This window comes from Halichoeres trimaculatus, unplaced genomic scaffold, assembly GCF_033239565.1.
Source record: "Halichoeres trimaculatus isolate MK-OKI-2021-1 unplaced genomic scaffold, fHalTri1.1 fHalTri1_scaffold_14, whole genome shotgun sequence".
NCBI lineage: Eukaryota > Metazoa > Chordata > Actinopteri > Labriformes > Labridae > Halichoeres > Halichoeres trimaculatus.
In genome coordinates, this window is record NW_027437192.1 from 1,295,144 (window position 1) to 1,318,344 (window position 23,201).

The following is a 23,201-nucleotide window of genomic DNA, read 5'->3' on the forward strand; positions in this document are numbered from 1 at the left end:
GATCCAAATGATCAGCTCGTCATGAAGCTCTGCTCCAGCCTGATAACGAGCCAGTCATTTGAATCAGGTGAATTTATTGAATTTATTTTTTTAATATTTGCACCTTTTTAAATTTTTTTCCTCAATATTTTTGCAATTTTTTTTAAATTATAATTTTTTTGAAATATTTGCACATACATGAAAAATGTTTTAATTTTTTTTTTATTTTTTTTTTTAAACATGATTTTAATCATGTTTAGTATTTAATACACTGTATTGTGAAGATAAAGCAGATTTTGAGGCTCCTGAATAACATTAATCCAGGTGAGCTGAGGGTAAATGTTTCCTCTGAAAGTAAAAGTTTCTGACCCTTGATCTAGAAACACGACAAAAACACTTGATTAGATTTTAGTTCCCGCAGAGCGGTTTTAATTTCAATGAGGTTAACAGTTGAGGATACAAATCCTACATTTCCCATGATTCCTTGCTGAGTGATATTTATGCTGCAGATTCAAAAGTGTTTGCATTTAAATTCAAAGAAAATCAAAAAGTGTTTGTGCAAAATAAAGAAAACAAAGGATATTTTTACAAACTTTTTTACAGGAATAAAAAAAGACTCAGTCGGGTTTTTCACTCGATGACGTCACACGAAGCGTGTTGTAAATTTATTCTGTACAATAAAAAATCTGAGTGACATTTTCTCATAAATAGGTTTAATCAGGAGACGATCTGCAGAGTTTACACCACGAGAGAAGCTGATTGGTCCACTGAGCCCGACAAATAAAAACACTTTAAAAATTCATCAGCAGTTTTTTTTTTTTCCTCAGGTTTCACTTTTTCTTTTTTTAGCCAAAGACAGAAATAAAAAATTATAAAAAGTGACAAAAACAAAATATCTACAGGTGATATTTACAAACCTTAAATAATCCAGATTCTTCTACAAAAACAGGAACGAGACCAACGCTGTACGGCGCTGCACGAGGCCGGACCAGCTCCAGGATCCAGGATCCATCAGCTGATCAGACCTGGTCCCTGGAGATCCAGGATCCAGCTTCACGCAGCGGACATCAGCGCAGAAAACAAACGCTCAGACTCTCCGTGAAGTCCAACGACAAACACACAAATAAACAGAAACAAACCGTGACAGACGAGCAGCGAGCGGTGAGAGCGCCATGACGCGGCTCCCAGGTGAGCTCAGGTGTGAGAGCTGCAGACACACCAGGATTTAAAGTCCCAGACCCCAGGATCCTTCAGATCTGGATCCTGAGGTCTGGAAAGCTTAGCACTGAGTGTGTGTGTGTGTGCAGCTCCACCTGCTGGTCAGACTGAGTATGACCTGTAGGGAGGAGCTGAAACAAACGGCGCTCTCAGCTCCGGCTCAGAGCTCCTGGTGCCTCCACGCCGCGTCAGACCGAACTCTTCAGGGTGAAACATCAAAACACCGCCGCTGGCCGCTCTAAGTGCAGGGCGCCGCTGCCGCGTCTACGTCCCACTTTCAGGAGGTTTTCAGGAGGTTTTTTTTACAAATGGATGTTTCCAGAAGTCTTTCCAGGAGGAGAAGCTGTGATGGTTACCTGTCCAGGTGAGCACGCAGACTCACCCTCACACTCCCTCTGATTGGCTGATAAAGTACTCCGCAGTCCGGCGTCCGGCGGGCAGAGGCTGCCTGGGGGGCGGTGATGATGATGAGGAGGAGGAAGCTGACGGGTGGTGGTGCTGGTGGCGCCCCCGCAGAGAGGTGTGGTTGTGGTGATGGTGGGAGGAAGGCGGAGGAGACGGCGGGTCGCGGAGAGACGGCGGCACGGCGGACGCTTTGATGGGGACGATGCGCGTGTCCATGACCTCACAGTCCACCTGCATCATCATCTCGTAGCCCTGAGACGAGTTGTAGAGGCTCTCTGAGGAAGAGGAGGAAGAGGAGGAAGAGGAGGGACAGAGGAGGGACAGAGGAGGGACAGAGGAGGGACAGAGGAGGGACAGAGGAGGAAGAGGAGGAAGAGGAGAGACAGACGGGTTATTAAAGGAGGACTGATGGAGATGTTTGAAGACGTCTCCTTCAGACGCAGAGACTCACCGTTCACAGACATGGCCGGCATCACCAGAGACATCTTAGGTCGACTGGTCTTATTGTGACTGATCGCCGGGAGCAGGAGGTGGTCCTGCAGAGGAGAAAAGGAGGAGGCATGAAGGAGAGACAGAGGAGACAAGTAGGAGAAATGAGGGAGACACGGAGGAGACAAGGAGGGGAAGAGGAGAAGGCATGAAGGAGACACAGAGAAGACAAAAAGGAGACATGAAGGCAACAAGGAGGAGACAAGAAGTAGACATGGATATGACATGAAGAGGACAAAGAGGAGACATCAAGGAGACATTGTGGAGACAAGGAGGAAACATGAAGGCAACAAGGGGGAAAAAATGAGGGCGACAAGGAGGAGACAAGGAGGAAACAAGGAGGAGGCATAAAGGTGACATGGAGGAGACATGAAGGCAACAATGAGGAGACGAAGAGGAGACATGAAGGACACATGAAGGAAACATGAAGGAAACAAGGAGGAGACAAGGAGTAGACAAGGAGGAAACATAAAAAGGAGACAGAGGACACATCAAGGAGACATTGTGGAGACAAGGAGGAAACATGAAGGAGACAAGGAGAAGGCATAAAGGTGACAAGGAGGAAACATGAAGGAGACATGAAGGAGACATGAAGGATACATGAAGAGGAGACATCAAGGAGACATTGTGGAGACAAGGAGGAAACATGAAGGAGACAAGGAGAAGGCATAAAGGACACAAGGAGGACACAAGGAGGAAACATGAAGGAGACAAGGAGGAGGCATAAAGGCAACAATGAGGAGACATGGAGGAGACAAGGAGTAGACAAGGAGGAAACATGAAGGAGACAAGGAGGGAAACAAAAAGGCAACAAAGAGGAAACATGAAGGAGACATGAAGGATACAAGGAGGAAACAAGGAGGAGGCATAAAGGTGACATGTAGGACACATAAAGGCAACAATGAGGAGACGAGCAGGAGAAATGAGGGAGACAAGAAGTAGACATGAAGGCAACAAAGAGAAGACATATAGAGGAGACAGAGGACACATCAAGGAGACATTGTGGAGACAAGGAGACATAAAGGTGTCAAGGAGGAAACATGAAGGTAACAAGGAGGAAACAAGAAGGAGACAAGGAGGAGACATGAAGGAGAGACAGAGGAGACAAGGTGGAAACAAGGAGGAGACAAGGCGGAGACATGAAGGAGACAGAGTGAAGGCACAGAGGAGGCATGAAGGAGACATGAAGGAGACCAAGCTTTTGGAGCTGAATGAAACTGAATCCAGTAAACTTGATGTGATCGTCTGAAACCAGACGCCTCCTGCTGTCTGACCCTGATCTGACAGAGGGAGAGAGGAGAGAGGAGGGAGGAGAGAGGAAAGAGGAGAGAGGAGAGAGGAGGGAGGAGAGAGGAGGAAATGCTGCTGAGGCTTCGTACCCGTCTGAAGGAGACCACGTAGAACGTGTCCTCTCGGCGGTCGATGGCGTCCAGGAAGTCGCTGTAAGTGACCTCAGGACCAGGAAGCACCTGAAGATGACTGAGACACAAACAGAGAGGAGGAGGGGTTAACATCAGGATGAGGAGCAGACACAGAGAGGAGGAGGGGTTAACGTCAGGATGAGGAGCAGACACAGAGAGGAGGAGGGGTTAACGTCAGGATGAGGAGTTTCAGAGTTCTCTCCTTCAGAGCTCTGACTCTGGGTTTGTTCCTTAAAGCTTAAAGCTGTGAGGAGGTGTTTCCGGACCTTTCTATGGAGCGGTGAGTCTGGATGGGCAGGTATCTGGAGAAGTTTGTTTTCCTCAGCTGAGCTTTCTGCAGAAACACAGAGACACAAACAAACATGAGGAAACATGAAAACACCTGGAACATGACGCACCTGCTCAGATTAAATCCTTATATGTCCTTATTAAACGTGTTTCAAGATTCATTCACATCCTCAAGTTGATTAATTAAAGACCAGGACATTGTGTGAAAACAGATTTAAACTGATCAAAAGGCTCAGACCTGGACAAACACAAACACAGCTCCTGATACAGTCACTCATCCTCAAACCAATTAAGAAAACAAAAAATAATAATAATACTAAAAAAATAATACTAATAAAAAATGATAAGGAAATGATAAAAAAAAAAATCATTTTAATTCAAGATGGCGTTTCCTCGGTCTTTAAATTCTTATTCTGTTTTCCGTCTGAATTTCCTTTTTATGTCCTTGTGTGTGTGTGTGTGTGTGTGTGTGTGTGTGTGTGTGTGTGTGTGTGTGTGTGTGTGTGTGTGTGTGTGTGTTGGATGTGGTTTGGGGGTGGGGGGTGGGGGAGTCTTATGTTTTCACTTCATTCAATGCAATTTTCTGCTTTTTATTCCACTTCTTGTTATTTCATCGTATTGTGATTAACTTTTTTTTTTCATTTAATTATTTTTAATTGTTATTATTATTATTGTTATTGTTTTTATTGTTTTTTTTATTATTATTTTTTACCCTTTTTTTTCCATTTATTTATTTTTTAGATTATTTATTATTATTACTATTGTTTTTTTTACTATTGTTTTTACTTTTTAACTATTTTTTTTTATTTATATTTTTTATTTTTTAACCATTTTTTCCATTTATTTATTTTTTAAATTATTTATTATAATTACTTTTGTTTTTTTATATTTTTTTACATTTTGACCATTTTTTCCATTTATTTTTTATTTTTTAAATTATCATTAGTATTTTTATTTATCTATTTTTAGTAAAGCACTTTGCAATACACAGTCCTGTTTGAAAAGTTCTATACAAATTTTGATTGATTGATTGATTGATTGATTTCAATCTTCTTTTACAAATTGAACAGGACCACCTCACCTGAGCGATTTTGGCTTTCTTGGCGATCTTCGGTTTCCCTCCAGACTTCTTCCTGTCGATCTGGTGCCGGTGGACCCAGCCCCGCAGCTCGTCGGCCAGCCTGGAGACCGCCAACAGAGGGCAGAGCTTCAGTCAGACAACTCAGAGACGACAAAACAAGAATGAAATCTGGTTTCTCAGAAGATCAGGGACGGAAAATCAGAGGTTAGAGGAGAGGAAGAGGAGGAGGAGGAGGAGGAGGAGGAGGAGGAGGAGGAGGAGGAGAAGGGGGAGGAGGAGGAGTCTGGGACTGACCGCAGAGACTCGGAGCGGTTGAACTGTCTGCAGTCAGAGGAGGTGAAGTAACGATCGATGTCCTGAAGAACCAGATCCTTCATGTCGCTGAACACATCGCTCAGGTTCCTGCAGACACACACACACACACACACACACACACACACACACACACACACACACACACACACACACACACACACACACACACACACACACACACACACACACACACACACACACACACACACACACACACACACACACACACACACACACACACACACACACACACACACACAGGGAAGACGCACACACACACACACACACAGGGAAGATGCATCTTTTACTGTTAGCTCACAATGCTAACGAAGCTAACACTGAGACATCCTGCAGGAGGGACAAAAGGACATCTGTGACCCAACCCAGCATCTGTCTCTGCTCCATTGTTTCTCATTCTCACGCAAACGAGCACCAGATGCATGATGGGAAACTGCTCTGAAGTCTGACCTGAACTGATACGTCTCTGCGGCCTCTTCTCCTCCCTCCTCCTCCGTCTCTTCCACCCTGCTGGACGGGGGAGGGACCGCCGCTTCCTGCTGGTGTTGCTGTTCTATCGCCAGGATTCGGCGCCCCGTGTACGACACCACGTCGTCCTGTAGGCCAGGCAGCTTCCTGTCTGTGATGCTGCATGAAAGAGGAGAAGAAGAAGAAGAAGAGGAAGAGCTGAATTTAGAGGTTTCACAGAAATGAAACGTCTGGTTTGATGCAATCCCAGAACTGGACACTAGGGGGAGCTTCAGCTCATGGTTTACAGTCAAAGGCTGTTAAAACACCTGTCAGTGATCACCTGAAGGTGTGACTCTGAGTTTAATGGATTAATGAAAGTGTTTGGATGGATTTAAGAGAATAAAGACGATAAAATGAACTTTAAGTTTCAGGAAAACATGGCGGGAACGCGATCGTTGACCTTAAAAAGTCTGTTTCAGGTGTTGTTGTGTGGACTGCAGAGCGCCGAGGATACCTGACGGGTCCGAAGCTGAAGGTCATGAACAGCAGGACGGCCATGACACACACGGCGCGCTTGTTGCTCGCCGAGTCGTTGCCCTGAAAACACAGAGGAGAGAGCGCTGAGCGGCGTGCAAACAGAAAACACCACAGAGAGCTGCACCTGAGCAAACACGCTTCCTCATATCTGTGGAGCTGGATCCACGAGACCAGGTCTAGGTTCAGGTCTGAGGTTCAGGTCTGGGAACACACTGACACATTTCTCCGTCTGCGTTTGTTTTGGTTCGTCAGGTTCAGCAGGTTGAACCGCATACTGTCAGTAAACAGGCGATGAAGAGGCTCCTCCTCACCTCCTTCCCTGCCAGCCTCTCCCTCAGCGCCTGGTTCTCCCTGCGGAGCCGCTCGTTCTCCTGCTGCGCCTCCCTCAGCTGGGCCTCCAGGTTCTGCAGGTACTCCTTCTTCTTCTTCCTGGACTGGCACGCCGACTCCCGGTTCTTTATCATCCGCTGCTGCCGCTTCAGCACCTTCATCTGCACGAGGAGGAGGAGGAGGAGGAGGAGGAGGAGGAGGAGGAGGAGGAAGAGGAGGAGGAAATCCAGGTTTAATCCCAGATCATCTCAGCAGGAAGGTTCAAACACAGAAATATTGAACTAAAGTCTCATTTTTCATGACTCACGTCGATGTCGTTGCCGTTGTTGCCCGGTATCGTGGTCGTGGCGGGGACGATGGGTTTGCTGGTGGGCGGAGCCGTGGGGCTGGAGCAGTGCTGAGGGATGCTGGGAGAGACCGGCTCCATTTTGACGATGGCGGGAGCCGAGCCGAGGCAGACAGACTGAGACAGGACGACTGGAAGAGGCAGAGAAAGACGACGAACATCGATGATAAAAGTCAGAGAAATAAAATATCTAGAAAAGCACTCAGAGAGCGCAGACCTCCACCAAGCACACTTTAGTCCGACTTTAATGTTATACTCCCTTTCAGCAGACTGCCTGTTATGATTTGGTGTTAGTTGCAGGTTTGTTCGATAATTTGTTTCCTGACAGTCTTGATAATAATGATGACCCAGTTCATATTTCATATTCTGGATCTTAGTATCCAGAATATTTACAGGATCTGGATCGTACTTTAACATCTGTCAGAATGATGGTGACCTTGTCTTGTATTGTGTTGCAAAGCAATCCGACCATTTACAGTGGAGTTATATACACATAACCCTATTTCACAATGAAAAAGGTCTCATTATTATAATTATCATTATTATAATTATTAGTTAAAAAATTATTAATATTATTATTATTATTATTATTATTTCAATAAATTATTATTATTATTATCATAAAAATAAGTAAAAATATTTTTATAAATAATCACAACAATATTAATAATTATTTTTATTGTTATTATTAAAAAATAATAACAATAATAATTATTATAATTGTTACAATCAAACTACATTATTATCAATTATTATTATTATTACTATCCACCTAATAAAGGGAAGGAAAACAACTGAAAAATAAAAAACATTAAAACAGATTAAAACGAAAAGAATAAAAAAATAAAAAAAGGATTTTTGATCCTGCCCATGTACTATAAAAGAAAAAAGTTCAAGGTAAAATAAAATAAAGGCAGCATTTTAACTTTTACATTCAGCGAGAATCTCCAGTACAAGCCAATGATTAAAATGTGTCTTTAAAAGGGACTTTTTTGGTTCTTTGGCTCTTTAAGACCCAAACCCAGCTTTACTCTTTAAACAACGTAAAAATCTTGTTATTTTCAGGATTCTAAAATTTTATTGCCCGCATAGTGACCTGTGATACTTCTCTGAGCCGTCAGTACGCAGTAAAAACTGACAGTTCAAATCAAATATCTAATTTCTCTTCATCTAAGGCAGATTCACCCTACAAGTCAAAATATAACTCAATTTTTTAGGATAAACTGAGCAAAAACAGACCTGACTCGTGTGTAATACATAAAAAATAGTGACTATGTGACAAATTAAAGCACAGTTTGTGGTTTTTGGAGGATTTACCAGAAGAATCTCTAAAGACATGAATCATACTACACTCTAATATGGTTATATGGGAGTGATACCGCCTTAATATGAAAATATTTTGTGTTTGATAACTTAAACTGAGGGTTTTTATCTCCATCAGAGTGAGGCTCCTTCAGCAGCAGAGAAACAACCCAACAGCCGAACACCGAACACTCAGGAAGAAGTTTTTACTTTTCTTGATTATCAGAACCCAAAATGAAACAGAGTAGAGGGTTTTGTTTATAAAATAATTTGTATTTATAGACGTTTTAGTGGTTAAATCTAAAAAAAATTAAGGGTCAAACTTAAGATACTGTTTTTTTTATTTCCTGTTTGAGCTGGTTTATAGAATTCGCTGTGATTTTCAGGTTGTTTGATTTTCTATTTGACTGTTATTCTGTGAACTTTTTGTCATTTCAATACTGCTAAATTTTATGATCTTTGTGCAGCACGTCAGATTCATGCATCATATGAAACAAAGTCAAACTGCATCGTCCTGATCAAATAAAAAAATTCAAATTTAATTGAATAACAGGAGCTTTTTGTCCTAGAAGGCCACTGTAGCTTTTAGTCCAACATCAATTCAGTTTTTCTGTTTTTCTTTATCGTCCACAGTCGCTGAGGGAGGAGCCTGGAGGAAAATTTATGCTGACTTTTTACACTTTTTGACACTGATATGCTTTAAGTTTTCTAGATTTGAGTGAAATAATCAACTGTTTGAAGCTTCAGTATGAAAATGTGAAGCAGAGCAGGGTGAGAGGACTGGGAACCAGGTCTCAGACGTGACCCGTAAATAGATCTGTGGGTCCTGTTGGTCCAGAGTCACAGTGATGAATAAACACAGGATCGAGCATCATGTCTCTTTGTCTTCATCCAATCACACGGCGGGATGATGTCACATGACCCCAACAACAAACAACAAAGCTTTACATATGAAGGCAAATCCAAAACACACACACACACATAGGCAAACACACACACACAAAGTTAAACAAACCAGTCTCCCACCTGGTCTGCTCTGGTCCATGGAGGGGAGCCCCTGCAGGATCAGGGTCTTGGCGGGCGTGGGGGTCTGGGACACGGGGAGGGTGGTGACGCAGACGGGTTTGGGCTGGATGGGGGGTTTGGTGCTGAGGATGGTGCTGGCCTTCAGCGTGGCTCCAGGTAAGACTTGAGGTGAGGAGGAGAGGAAACAGAGAGTTTAACGTTTGATTCGACTGTTTCCTCCTTAAAACCTCAGACGATCACATGACCTCACTGATCAGAGGAGGAGAGCCCAGAGCGGAACCAGAACTCAGCAGGTTTAGGTAAAAACACACACGGGTCAGGACTCAGAGTGACTCTGTTTACATCACAGGTCACACATTAGCATGACTAGAGGAGTGGGGTTACAGCTAATCTCTGCATTGTGTGGAGTCTGCCTCAGGGGGTCTGTGCAGATCTGCTCCTCCTCATGTGGGGGCGGGGCACGGATCAGGTGGTAAAGTTTCCCTTCAGGCTCTGCAGAGAGCTCAGATTGTGTAACCATGACGATGAATTCTTTGTATTTAAATATTTCTGTTGTTTCATTTAATTTCATTTCATTACAAACTGATTATCTCAAATCTTTTTTGGCTTTGCTACTCCAACAAATTTTCATAGATTTCCACCATTCAGATTTTAAAACGTTCAGAATAATCTGGAGAAGCATATGTGTACTTTTCACATGTCTAACACTTTCACTTCGTAAAATATTCAGCATTTTCCAACATTTTTTGGCCCATTAAAATGAATGGAGATGATCCGTCACCATAGAAACCACACATGATGATGTCACAAGGGGGTTAGGGTTCTGAACGGATTATAAAGAGGACTTGTGTGAAAAGCTAGAGTGGAGTTCTCTGTCACCATGGAAACCGCACAGCTGATGATGTCATAAAGGGGGGTTAGGATTCCGAACAGATTATAAAGAGAACTCAAGTGAGTGGCTAGAGTGGAGTTCTCCGTCACCATGGAAACCACACAGCTGATGATGTCATAAAGGGTTAGGGGTTCCGAACAGATCATAAGAGGAATTGTGTGAATAGCTAGAGTTGAGTTCTTTGTCACCATGGAAACCACACAGCGGTTATTTCCTGAGATCTCCACCCTGAGGAACGAAGCGCCCTCACTCAGACGTACCTGCAGCCTGCGTCTGAATCCCGTTGATCACCGCTGGGATCTGCGTTGTCAGCGGCGTCTGCAGAGGCGTCTGCAGCTGCGTCGGCTGCGATGGGACGGCTGATGTGGCCACTGTGACCTCCATGCCCCCCAGAGGAGGAGACAACACGTCTCCGTACATGTAGGGAGGAGTGGGAGGGTTTTCTCCCTTCACTGTGATCTGAGGAAAAGACGATGCAGAGAGTTTTTTATATGTTTCATGATCCAAACGACGCCAGCTGAAGCTACCTGCTCTCTTCGTGGTTACCTGAGGGTCCGGGGACAGCGAGGAGCAGTCAGACCCCAGAGAGGACGCAGGAGACAGGGGCTCAGACTTCACCTGGAACACTGAACACAGGGAGAGGGACATTAATCTGAGATTACTGCTTTAAAGAAATGACCCAAAGGATTTAAAGAAAGAGATGAACTTACACATCTCCACAGGTAACGGCTGAGCAATCGTCATCTCGCTTTTTATCACCGGAGTTTCACCTTCAGGGAGAATAAAGACAATACACCAAAAATGTTCAAGTCTGCAATTTTTACTCTTTCTTCCATCGTCTGCGCAAAAAAATCTGTATTTTTCTCCCACCAAGTGGTTCAGTCCAGTTTGACACACATTTTGTGGCATTTTCTTTGACTAAAACCAAGACAGGTCCTCAAATAACCGACCCATACCGTACCACTTTTTGGTTCCCTTATGTTGTGGTGGAGCTAGAAACACTGCAGTCAGTTGATTGGTGGTTGATTGGTGTGACAGCAATAACAAAGAACAACTAATAACTCTGCTCTGCCATGTTTAAATCTCCAGTCCACTTCCTGAAGAGAACTTCCTGTTTGGTTGTAAAATTGGCGTCACGAACAGTGTGAAACTGCTGAACCCAAATTGTGCCACGTTTTGGGTACGCTGTGTTGCACCGCTATGATGTCATGCTATTGGGTAGCTGATGTAGCTACTAGCATCCAGTTTACACAGCGCCTGCCAAGACGGGCACGGTTGGCTGTGCAAACACAAACAGGATCAGGCTTTACTGATCCGACCCGTACCAAACTGAACTGATCCGTACCGGACCACTTGGTGGCAACAGTAGGGATGGGCATTAATAAGATTTTATTGATATCAATGCCCTTACTGATTCTGCTTATTGATTCAATTTTTTGCCGATTCCCTTATCAATTCCTTATTTTTCAAGTGAATAAATATGTAATTTATCACTGGATCTGGCACAAATATAAAAAATAAGGGAAAATTGACATATCATGTGACGTTGATGTACAGTTTTGTAATATGTTATTGACTCAAGTAGGCCATCTAGTGTCTCGAAGTGGTTATAGCATTATTCCAAGTTGTTTGGAACCTTGCCGTAGTTATGAAGCCAGCTATGAGCCTAACTTTTCTTTCATTTGCTTGAAAGTATTTTGACATTTGGAGTTCTCAGTGTTGTTTGAAAAGAGTAACTGTGATCTGCCTCTGTGATAGAAGTTGAAATTCTACTCTAAAGCCAAAGTTATACCTATGTATGCTAACCGCTAGCGTATCAATGCAATTTCCCGTATCCACTAGCATCAAGCTAGCACTATTTTGTTTATTTTGAATGTATTGAAAAGGAATTTCCTGTAAGAGAGTAATGTAGATTTCTTTGAGTGTTCAGTTCGTCAGTAAAACTTCAAGCTGGAAATCCTTAAACAGGGTTTTTTTGGGGGAAACGTTAGCTAACTGCTAAGCTAAGAAAGCTGCTGCAGACTGGTCACATAATGTCCTGCAGCTCTGGCATAGTGTAAAGAATCGTTAAGCACAAAGACTAACGATATCAATGGATAAACCCTTATTTCAGCATCTATATGAAAGATTTTGTTTTAGCGGCTGTCTCTTTAAGGCTCCCCACTCCTCAAACCCCCTTCTTTCTGATTGGCCAGCCTTGTAAATCCTCATGTGATGACCTCATGACTTCAGGAAGTTTTGTGCTATTTTCAACTTTCAAAATGACCTCCCATCTTTTGAGAGGTTAACTTCTGTCCTCAAAGATTTCACTGTCCTTGAGGAGAAAAGAAAGTTTCAAAATGAAAATGTTTTTGGGTAAAAATGACAAAAAAAAGCACAAAAGTTTTGATATTTCTTCAATGGATTGTTTCAGTCTAAAACAAACTTTTTAACAGGATGCACTTTGATCGGACTCATCTGGCCCTGATTACCATAAATCAGCTGATACGACGTTGAGCAAACAGCAGCTGAAACAACAGAAACAAGTCCAGAACTTCCTGTACCTACGAGGTGAAACTGGGACCAGAGTCCACAGACAGAGGGAGCACCCTCAGCTTAACCCGCCAAAATAAAAGCCCCAAACATGGGCACAGCATCTCTGGGTGTAAACAGACTGGTTCTGATGTCTGAGCTGGGAGGAAGCGAAAGGAAGCTTTGACTTTAGCTTTCAAAGGCGGGGCCGGGCGTCTCGTCTTTCACAGACCGCTGAGCCGTGAAAAACAAAACTCTGACCCCGAGGCGGTCTAAGGTTTCCCGTGTAGAGCGCTCAGGTGTGGCTCTGTACCTGTGAGGAGGTTGTCGTCGAGGTGTTGCCATGGGGACGTGGGGTTGTCTGGATCCAGGGTGAGCACGAGGTCGTTGTCAAACTGCGAGAGGGAAATGTGGAAAAAACACAAGTCAGGTGGAAAAATAGGTCAGCTGTTAGTGTGTGTTTGTGTGTGTGTGTGTGTGTGTGTGCATCACACAGCCTGCCCACAATTAGCCTGATTCTCCTTTGACCCATCGTCTGTACTCACTGAGCGTTATCACTCTCTGAGCTCTCGTAATGTGAAATCACTGATTTTAAAGGAGCAGTCCCACTTTTTTCAAACTTACTCTTTAAATTCTCAAACAGCTTCAGGAGCAAACATTTATTTGCCTGAGAGTCAGAGAGTCTATCAACAAACCTTATTTACCACACAGTTTGATAAACCAATAAAGGAGCAGTTACCAGTTTTATGTTTACAGTAAATTCACCATCAGGTGTATTAAATGTGAGTCAAGCTGACATTAGAGAGCAGAGTGATGTGTTTTCCTGGTGCTATCTGCAAATGACTCTCTGCTTATGCAAATTCTGTCTAACACAGTCTCCTTTTGTGTTCATGAAAAGTCCTCCTCATTTCCCCGAAGCATCAAAAACAGGTTTGAAACCAGAGACAAACAACCTCGCAGTCCGGTTTGGTGTTGACGTCTGCTGCCCCAGTGCTCTAAAGCTCTACTACCTGGATGAAAACAGTCACAGGTGACAGAATTAATCTGGAAGGAATGTCTTTCAGACTTTGATCAACCAAGCTAGCAATTTTACAGCAACTTCGCACACTGAACGTAGAGTCCATGTGATTAATGTTCGACTACTCCATTATCTCTGACGATTAAATTAATCATTGATTATTCGATTAATCCTGGACTGTTGGATTATCATCAAATAATAGATTAATTATTGATTATTGGGTTAACTGTTGACTATAAAACTCCTTCTTGACAATAAAATTAACCAATGACAACTTGATTAATCATGGACCATTCGATTAATCGTTGACTATTGGATTAATCGTTGGCTACTTGATTCATTTTTGATTGTTTGACCAATTGACAATTCAATTTATCACAGACATGAGATTTATTTTAGACTAATATACTATCAGTTAAATTTTCAACTAGTTTGGAACTATCAGATAATTGACCAACTACTCGATTAATCAATGACTACCTGATAAATTGTGGACCATTCGATTAATCTTTGAATATTTGATTCATCTCGACAAGTCAATTAATTAATTACTTTTGGATTAATTCGGATCCTTGGATGATGAACTGGCTTTTCTGTTATGAACTGTTGGATTAATTGTTGACTATTCGATTAATCATCAACTATTCGACTTCTCACTGACTATGAGATTTATTTTAGACTAACAGATTATTAGTTGACTTTTTGATTAGTTGTGAGCTGTTGGATTATTGTCAACTATTGGTTTGTTGCCTGTCTACTTGATTAATCGTTGACTATTTGATAAGTTGCGAACCATTTGATTAATCGTTGACATTCAATTAATCAATCAGTCAATAATTCAATTAATCACTAACTGTTGGATTGATTAGAGTTCATTAGACTATTGGATTATTAGTTGACTTTTCTATTACTTATGAACTGTTGGATTAATTGTTGACTTTCCGATTAATCGTCAACTATTTGACTTCTCACTAACTGTGAGATTTATTTTAAACTAACAGATTATTAGTTGACTTTTCGATTAGATGTGAAATACTCAATTATAGTCAACTATTGGATTGTTGCCTGATTACTCGATTAATTATTGACAGCTTAACAAATTGTGGCCCATGTGATTAATCATTGGCTTTTCGATTAATCGATTAATCGACAATTCAATTAATCTCTAACTGTGGGATTCATTTTAGACTATTGGATTATTAGTTGACTTTTCTCTTAGTTATGAACTTTTGGATTAATTGTTGACTCCTCGATTAATCGCCAACTATTTGACTTCTCGCCGACTATGAGGTCTGTTTTAGAATCGTTGACTTCTAGATTAGTAGTGAACTGTTGGATTATAGTCAACTATTGGATTGCTGCCTGACTACTCGATTAATCATTGACTTCTTGATAAGTTGCGAACCATTTGATTAATCGTTGACTATTCAATTAATCGATTAGTTGACAATTCAATTAATCACAGGAGGATTTATTTTAGACTATCAGAATTTTAGCTAAGTTTTCTATTAGTTATTGCTTAAACTGACAGATAGCCACTCAACCAGAGACATGAAAGACCTGAAAGCTGCTGGAGCTACTTTTGCTAACGTTAGCCTCCCCTTCAGAGAGAAGAAGCCATGACCCAGCAGACTGAGTCGGTCTCAGAGCTCTGAGCAGGCTGCACAATGTGCAGGTGGAGCGTTTGCATAAAAGGCCCAGCATCAGTTTCACTCTCCGTTTCGAAACAGAAACCCGAGCAGCGAGCCGCGACTCTTTCTTTTCTGTGTCCGTACCGATGGTTCGTATTTCAGCCCTCGGCCGAGCCCGCCGTCCTCGCCCTCCTCCATGCTCTCACACTGATACAGGCAGGCATCTGGGGAGAGGAGAGGAAACACACGTTACGTTATCTTCAGGGTCTGTGGCATCACATCTGGTCCATTGGACGGTTTTAATCATAAACACACACATAAAGGAGGGATCTGGATTTCCAAGGAACCAGCTCGGCTTCTGCAGAACTCTGCTGGATTCTGGATCAGGGAGGTTTTGGAAACACATCGGCTTTTTCAGGCAACAATCCCAGGGAAACAAACGCAGGGGCTATTCAGAGGAGCATGCGTCTGTTCAGAGTTTGACGCCTGACGTTACAGAGACGTTCCCTGTCTGAGTTTTTTCTTCTGTTTTTGTGAAGATGAATGCCTGTTGCATCACCCCCACAGAAAAAAAACACCTTTTCCTGCTTCACTAGCTCAGTTTCAGAGTATTCTTAGGTGTATTTTGTGTTAGAGTGGTTGGTTTTCATCCAAAAAGATATTTTTTAACATCCACAAAAAGGAGAAATGATTGCTAATATTTATTGAAGGGAAGATCGATCGAGGTTTAGGCGCCTCAAATCAAATTAATGTCTGATCTGCGTTTATTAAGACCACAATAACACAATATTTTAGAAAACTGGGCTTAAAGCTGCGAGAAAATACAGATAACTAAGATTTAGCAGCTGCAGACCTGGACTGTAACACAGTTTTTTAATAAAGAGGTCCCAGAGAAAGCCATTTAACTTCTATTTTAATGAGTATGGATAAAAAAAAATTGAAGCATATTGGAAAAAAAAGAAGAAAACAATAAAAAGAAAAAGAAGACTAAAGCGCAAGAAAGAAAAAAAACAGATGAAAACAACACAAAAATATGTTTTGTCTTTTGGTGCCAAGTTTCGGTACCCAGAGGGTTAATCATGTGATCAAGATCTGATTACGCCACCTGTGATTGGCTGTAACGTCACATGTGGTTTCAGCATGCTGAGCAGTGTTGATCGTACAATATTAAATCAATAGTGGATTATTGGATCAATTTAGTGTCGAATATTTGATTAATCTAGACCAGTGGTGTCCAAACTATGGCCTGCGTGCCAACTGTGGCCCATGGTCCATTTTTAATTGGACCATGTCTTGCCAACTCATGGCTAAGCAGCTCTACATTTAGCAACTTTTCAGACCCCTTCAAGTGTCTTTTTTTTTCCAAAAAAAAAAAAAAAAAAAAAAAAAAAAAGCAACTGGCAACAAATAAAGCTACTTTCTGGAGTTTAGAGACTGAAGTGAAAGCGTGTACTGATCTGCAGCACCTGCTGCTTCTCAACGAGCTGCAGGTGCTGGGACCCTCCTCTATCCAAAACACTCACAGGCAGACGAGTCCTTCTCCCAGCTGCAGCCTGAGACGTCTGCATATTAGACATGCACCGATCGATTGGTGCTGATTTCCTTATTTTCAGGGATCAGTGATGGGCCCATCTTACATATGAAACTGATTTTGTCTTCCTCTGGGAAGGTCTGACAGCCAGCCATTGTTGTTTTTTGCTCTGAGACCTACAACTCAGGACACTTAATTGGTTGTTGAAGTTGAAACATAAAGATTTGATTGTTTCACATGTATTTATCAACAAAATGAGATTGAAACATTAAAGGTTTATGCTGTCAGTTATTAAAAAAAATCCAAATCGGTATTGGCAGGTCAGACCTTTTAAAGATTGTCCAGAAAATTGTGATCGGTGCACTCCTACTACATACGCTTGTCCCTTTTGGTCATTTTTGCCGGTCCCGTGCCAGGATAAAAGAGGACGATTGGAATTTTGACATAAAATAAATGAATAAAGACAAAAAAAGGAATTGACATTTATCATAATAAACACATTTCTGATACTTATGTATATTCCAACCTGTCACTTGTTTGCTACTGTTCTTTTGTACGGGCAATTATTTGTTTTTCATCTTATACGTAAGAAAACGGCTCAGAGTGGAAACACTAAACCTGCAAAATGTAACTCAAGATTTGTAACTTCATGTGTAATTTTGGTCTTTTTGATAGAATTAATGCTGTTAAGTTTTTATCAAAAATAGTTTCATTAAGGAGCCTGTATTGAAGTGAGGCATTGGTGCTGGTTTCAGGTAGGGATGGGTACTTTTCACATTTGAAATGTTATGGTTCCAATGCCCAGAACCTGGCAATTGGTACCAGTACTCAACAGTACCAATTTTTGGTTCTTTTGTGTGTTTATAAGGTACTAAACATTAACTAGTTTTATAATAAAATCTCAAAGTTTTTCACTTTAACATACTTTTTTCTCAATATACACACTTGCAATGCTGTGTTCAAGTCCAGTATGGAAAATCTCCTACTCGTCTACTTCCTCACAGGCACAGGATGTGTTTAGGTACCTAAACATGGTACCTTATGATTTTATGTGACTTGGTACTCTGTACTAAAGATGGACTTCGGTTGATACCAGTAAAATAGAATAGAATAGAATAGAATAGAATAGAATATACTTTATTTATCCATGAGGGGAAATTCAGGAGTCACGGCAGCAATCAAGAAAACAAAAGTAAGAAAGTGTATAGAAAGTGAAAAAAAGTGAAAAGTAAAAGAAAGTAAAAGAAGTAACAGAACCTTACTTGGTTTCCATCCCTACTATCAGGTATCAAGAGTTTTTTACTGATACCCAGCCCTATAAAGAACGGCTTAGGAATCAAAGAGAGTTATTAATTAAACATTTTATCATCCAAAAACAATCCTCCAACACTAAAGTACAAAGTATGTTTGTGAAAATGTGTAAAAATAAAAGACATTAGCTGAGAGGTTGATCTCATAACGTCTTGTTGAATAAAAACCTGCAGGTATGATTTCACCTGGTGTAGTATCCCAACAGAAAAGCTCCCAAACCTCCTGAGACCAAACCTGTCGACGCCCTCGCTGCTTTATGAAGCCGTAAAAAGACTCTTAATCTCTGGCTCTTTGACTTTATTACCTCTTGTTGTTGTATTGACCCAGTTCTCTCCAAGGAGTCATTAAAGTTTGATCTAATCTAACGCCGGCGCTCACAGAGAGTCGAACAACAGGCCCACGCTGCAGGAACAGCTTCAGATCAGAGGCTGGTATAACCCCTCAGCGAGCAACGATTGCATGATTTACTGAGACTCCACTCTTATTTACTCAGAGTTTGGTTATCTGCACGTTTTGATTCAGACCAGCAGGCCATCGATCGCTGAGCAGATCTCAGCCAGGGACTGAGGTCAGAAAACGTGCCAAACGGGGAGTTTACTCTGGATGCCCCTGGATAGAAACGCACGTGAACGATCCAGGATCTGAAGTATAAACATGAGGCAGCATGAAAACAACTTTTTAGATATCAGGTCTAACAAGTGTGACATGTCTGTGACAGCATTTAAACATAAAAACTAGCAGAATATATCGTTCAAGGTCCTCGTAAACACCTCAGAGTGATGTAAAGAGTCGTAACGAGGCCAGGGTGAGGTCAAGCCTCAGAGGTAGGGCTGCTGCAGGTCTCCTGAACTTGTTCCTGATCACTATCTGTCACCTCAAATCGAGGCGTCTGCTCTGAAAGTGCGGCTGCAGGCAGCTTGTAAAATGTAGATTGTTCCCTTTGAGGGTTTTCTTTTTATTCCTCTAACAGCTCAGAACGGAGAGGAAGAAATACTGATGAAAGCTGTAGTTATTTTGTCTGTTCAGGGACAGTTTGTTCCTCACAGTGTTGATTATCAGGGTAATGCTGCAGTTTGAATACATCTATAGAACAATAAGGCAAGGAAAGTTAAATTTTAACTAATTCTATGATAATAATTACAATAAAAATCAATTGCTGTGCTTTTCTATTTTGATTTTTAAGACGTAAAGCCTTGCACATGCTTAAAATACTTACAAAAATTCAACACTTCTGAAAAAAATAGCATTTCCCTTTCCCAAAATTACTAATCTATTTATATTTTGAGCTCATGCAGGTTTTTAATTGTATATTAGTTACTTAGTTATACTTTATTCCAGACCCTTAGGTCCATATATATACAACAAATAGTTAATAATAATAAAAAGTAGGGCTGGGCAAGAATTAAAACTTTTAATTGTAATTAATCGCATGATTTCCCTGATTAATCATAATTAATCACATTGTGAAAGTGCCATAACATCTGTCATGCAAACACTAAATCAGAACTTGTTATACAGTAATAGTTAAATCACAAATTTAGTGCAAATCAAATTTTCAAAATGTAAATACAAAATTAAAGCTTATTGCCACTGTCAGGGCATTAAAGTGAGACTCTGGGATGGAACAAGTTGGGTCCTATCACAAGGTTTAGGGCAGAAATTACCCCTACAGCAGTGTTTTTGTGCAGCAGAAGCCCAGAGCGCTCACACCAAACACCCCCTCCCTGCTCCTCTGCAGGTTTCCTCTGCACTCAGACGGGGCCATATTTTACTTGACCAAAAACACAAATAAACGGACTTCCACCGAAAAAATCTGATATGGGTCTGCATTCACGCTTTATTTAGAGAATTTTCAGCGCGTTACTTCCACACAAAAACACCGCTAACTTGCCCAGCACTGATAAATAGAATTTAAAAAAAGAAAATACAGTTCATATGTTGACAGCGATTTAAAACACAAAGAGACATTCGTACCAATGTTTCCAACAGCAGGATGTGAACCTTGTGTCGCTCATTGTGAGCTGAGTTAGAGACATTATTATTCCATCGTCTGAATCAACCAGGCGACCTATGAATTTGTGCATATAGTTTCTAAGAACAGCATAAAATGTGGGCACATTGTTATAAACAAACATGTGACTTGCACTCGACCATCGAGGTAATCTAAGAAATATTCTGAAAACATCGTTATAGGCTGCATGTAGCTTTTTCATTTTAGCAATGAGCAGTATGGAGTACAGTAAGCTCTAAAAAGCTCAATTTTAACATTTTCTGTACACATTTGAAATTTACATGCTAGGGTATTAGCTTGTGCAAACAAGCTTGTGCATGCTTTGATGCAAGTACCAAAAATGTAGCATCCTTACCAGGTAAAAAGGGACCCCCATATTTTGTAGTTTCACATATGATTTTTGATGATTAATTCTATCAAAAGCTTTGGATGCGTCAAAGAAACACAGAAATACTGTAGAGTTTTTCCTTCTATATGCACTTACAACTTCTTTTAAAGCATATTTACACATATATCTGTGCAGAGTTTATGTTTAAATCCAAACTGATGGTCTGTTGTTGCTATATACTCATGTAAACGATCCAAAAGAATAAGCTCTAAGCCTTTAGACAGTAGACTAGCCAAAGCAATAGGCCTGTAGTTCTCAATGCTAGAGATTTTACCAGTTTTGTCTTTGACTATAACATAGAGTCAGGTAGACCCTGTGATTCCATCAACATTTGATGGTAAGGGCATTTTGCTACTATTGACAACCCTAATTTCTTTCCAAAACTCATGTACATTATTCTGTTGGAACTTTTTGGCCATAGAGTCAGCCCTCATAGCTTTTTCATGTCTTTTAAGAAATCTAAGAGCATATTTGAACCTCGCATTTGCATGCTTCCTATGTTCAAACTCTGCACCATGCCGAGCTAAATTAAGGCATAGATGTGTGTTATCAGACAAGTCTGAGCTAAAACATCTCTGAAATGAGGAAAACTGACTAAGATAAGAATGAGCCGTTCAAGGAAGTCAGGAAGAATTTAGTCTTTAGATAGTCTTTGAGGATGTAGCTTGTAGGGATGTCCCGATATTACATTTTCACTTCCGATACGATACCGATACTGCAGCATTGAATATTGGGCGATACCGACATTAATCCGGTACGATATCAGCATTAAACATAAATACTTTTATTACTTATTTTGTAGTAAGTCTGTCATGTTAGAGAAGGCTTGATTAAAGGATGTTATTCAAACAAAGAACAGTAGTCAGCAACAGTAGGTATGAGGAAAAACTGACCCATTTGTTATTAACCAATGGGTAACAGAAATTTTAACATTAAACATAAGAATATACTAGTAATTGAATAAAATAAAGAATAAATTAATAGACCCAGAATATTAATCTTTTGTTGCTAGCATTTGTTACTTCATTTTACACTATTTTCTCATATTTCTAGAAATTATAACCACATTAATGGCCAATGCACAGCTCTTTTGAGTAAGAAAACCAACCTTTTACTCTTATCTGATCTCTTAAAGCACCTGTTACAGACCATATTCAATGTGCAGTAGATGGAGATACAGTTTAAGCTGTAAACCTGTAAAAAACACCAGTAAACTGATGGTTTAGTGCAGAGAAAGGAGGAGAAGAAAGGACGTGGGGTTTTATTAGTGTGATCACGCTTCCACCCACTGTGTGTTAAAGATAAACTGACATATCCGGGTCTCCTGACCAAGGAAGCTCACACACACACACACACACGCTGGAACCGCGTGTAACGAGAATCCTTCACATAATCAGACTGTTTCAAACCAAATAATCCCAAATATTCCTGAAATATGAGTTTAAACACAGGAGGTTAAGGTTTAAAGGCTGGACGCCCCTGCTCCGGCTGTGGGGAGGGAGGCTGAGGGGCATCACCCTGCTGCCTCCGCATCATTAAAACACATTATTTCACACAATAAAGACTTCAAATGATAACTCACCCCAGTCTTCGCTCGTCAGGAGGTTGTCAGCGAAGAAACGAGTGTCCAAATCAGAAAGTAAATCCGTACTCATCGCCACAAAGGCGGTGGGCTGCGGTTAAATAACGAAGAGAGGACAAACAAAGGCTCCAAACGGCCGCTTAATTCAACATATATCTCCCTCTGTGGCACCAGGTACAGGTATGATTCATAAAGTAAGCGAATCTATTACTCAGAGAGTCTTAAATGTTGTGTTTAATCCAGTTTATCTCGCAGGACGATCTTTCGGTTCTCCCTTAGCTTCGCGTATGACAGACAAGGAAACAGCTCCCACAGCTCTACCGCCCACTTCTGAACCAACAGCCAATGACAGCAAAGAATAATGTGATCGACGTGACTGAGCACCAATCACACGCGAGAAGCGGTGCATTTGGAAGGACGGGGCTTTAAGGGTGATTCGAACCAATCAAATGAGCGCTTTTTGATTGACAGGCTAATCCACCAATTCACACGAAGAATTTGAGTTTTATGTTTGAATTGGCATGCCCACCAGCTAATGGTGTGGCATGAGGATATAAAAACCAGTTGCAGTGAAAATCACGTTGATTCAGGATTCCGAAAATAACACCGTGTTATGTAAATAAAAACAGTGATAAAGGAAGCAGCTTTTCACAGTCAAACCAGATGACGTTCATGTTTCTGTTACACTCCTCTGCAGTTGGAGTGGTTACAGTTTGAATGTTCACTGGAAAGAAAAGGAGTTATTACATAACTCCTGTGAGGGGCGTATGGGGACAGGATGAACCCTGCAGCTCAAACCTTTTTTTTCTTTGAACATTTGTTATTTAATTTTCGCCACAAAAAAGGCACAGTATTTTGTCATTTATGGGGGCATTATGAGCTGTAGGCCACAAATTGAACGCTAATAGTACCTTTAAAAGATATATAAAACGGAGAAATATAAAAAGAAAAAAAATCATTATTACTATTATTTAAAAATTTATTGCTTTGTAATATTTTGGGGTGGGCTGCACGGTGGTGCAACGGTTAGCGCTGCAGCCTCACAGCAAGAAGGTCACCGGTTCAAATCCCCACCTCGGCCGGTGGGTCTTTCTGTGTGGAGTTTGCATGTTCTCCCCGTG

The 23,201-nt window shown here is 41.2% G+C and overlaps 1 protein-coding gene across 1 annotated transcript; it reads right to left on the minus strand.

Annotated features, from left to right (window-relative positions):
* Positions 1-414: 414 nt before the first annotated feature.
* atf6b (activating transcription factor 6 beta) lies at positions 415-22,462 on the minus strand. The gene is made up of 17 exons (XM_074687615.1): positions 22,081-22,462; positions 15,402-15,481; positions 12,922-13,003; positions 10,808-10,867; positions 10,644-10,723; positions 10,358-10,556; positions 9,206-9,367; positions 6,839-7,008; positions 6,513-6,692; positions 6,179-6,261; positions 5,665-5,841; positions 5,176-5,283; positions 4,882-4,981; positions 3,779-3,846; positions 3,471-3,570; positions 2,054-2,138; positions 415-1,877 (listed from the first exon to the last, which is right to left on the minus strand). The coding sequence occupies exons 1-17, from the start codon at positions 22,151-22,153 to the stop codon at positions 1,582-1,584; spliced, it is 2,103 nt and encodes a 700-aa protein (XP_074543716.1). The 5' UTR covers positions 22,154-22,462; the 3' UTR covers positions 415-1,581.
* Between the last annotated feature and the right edge of the window lie 739 nt (positions 22,463-23,201).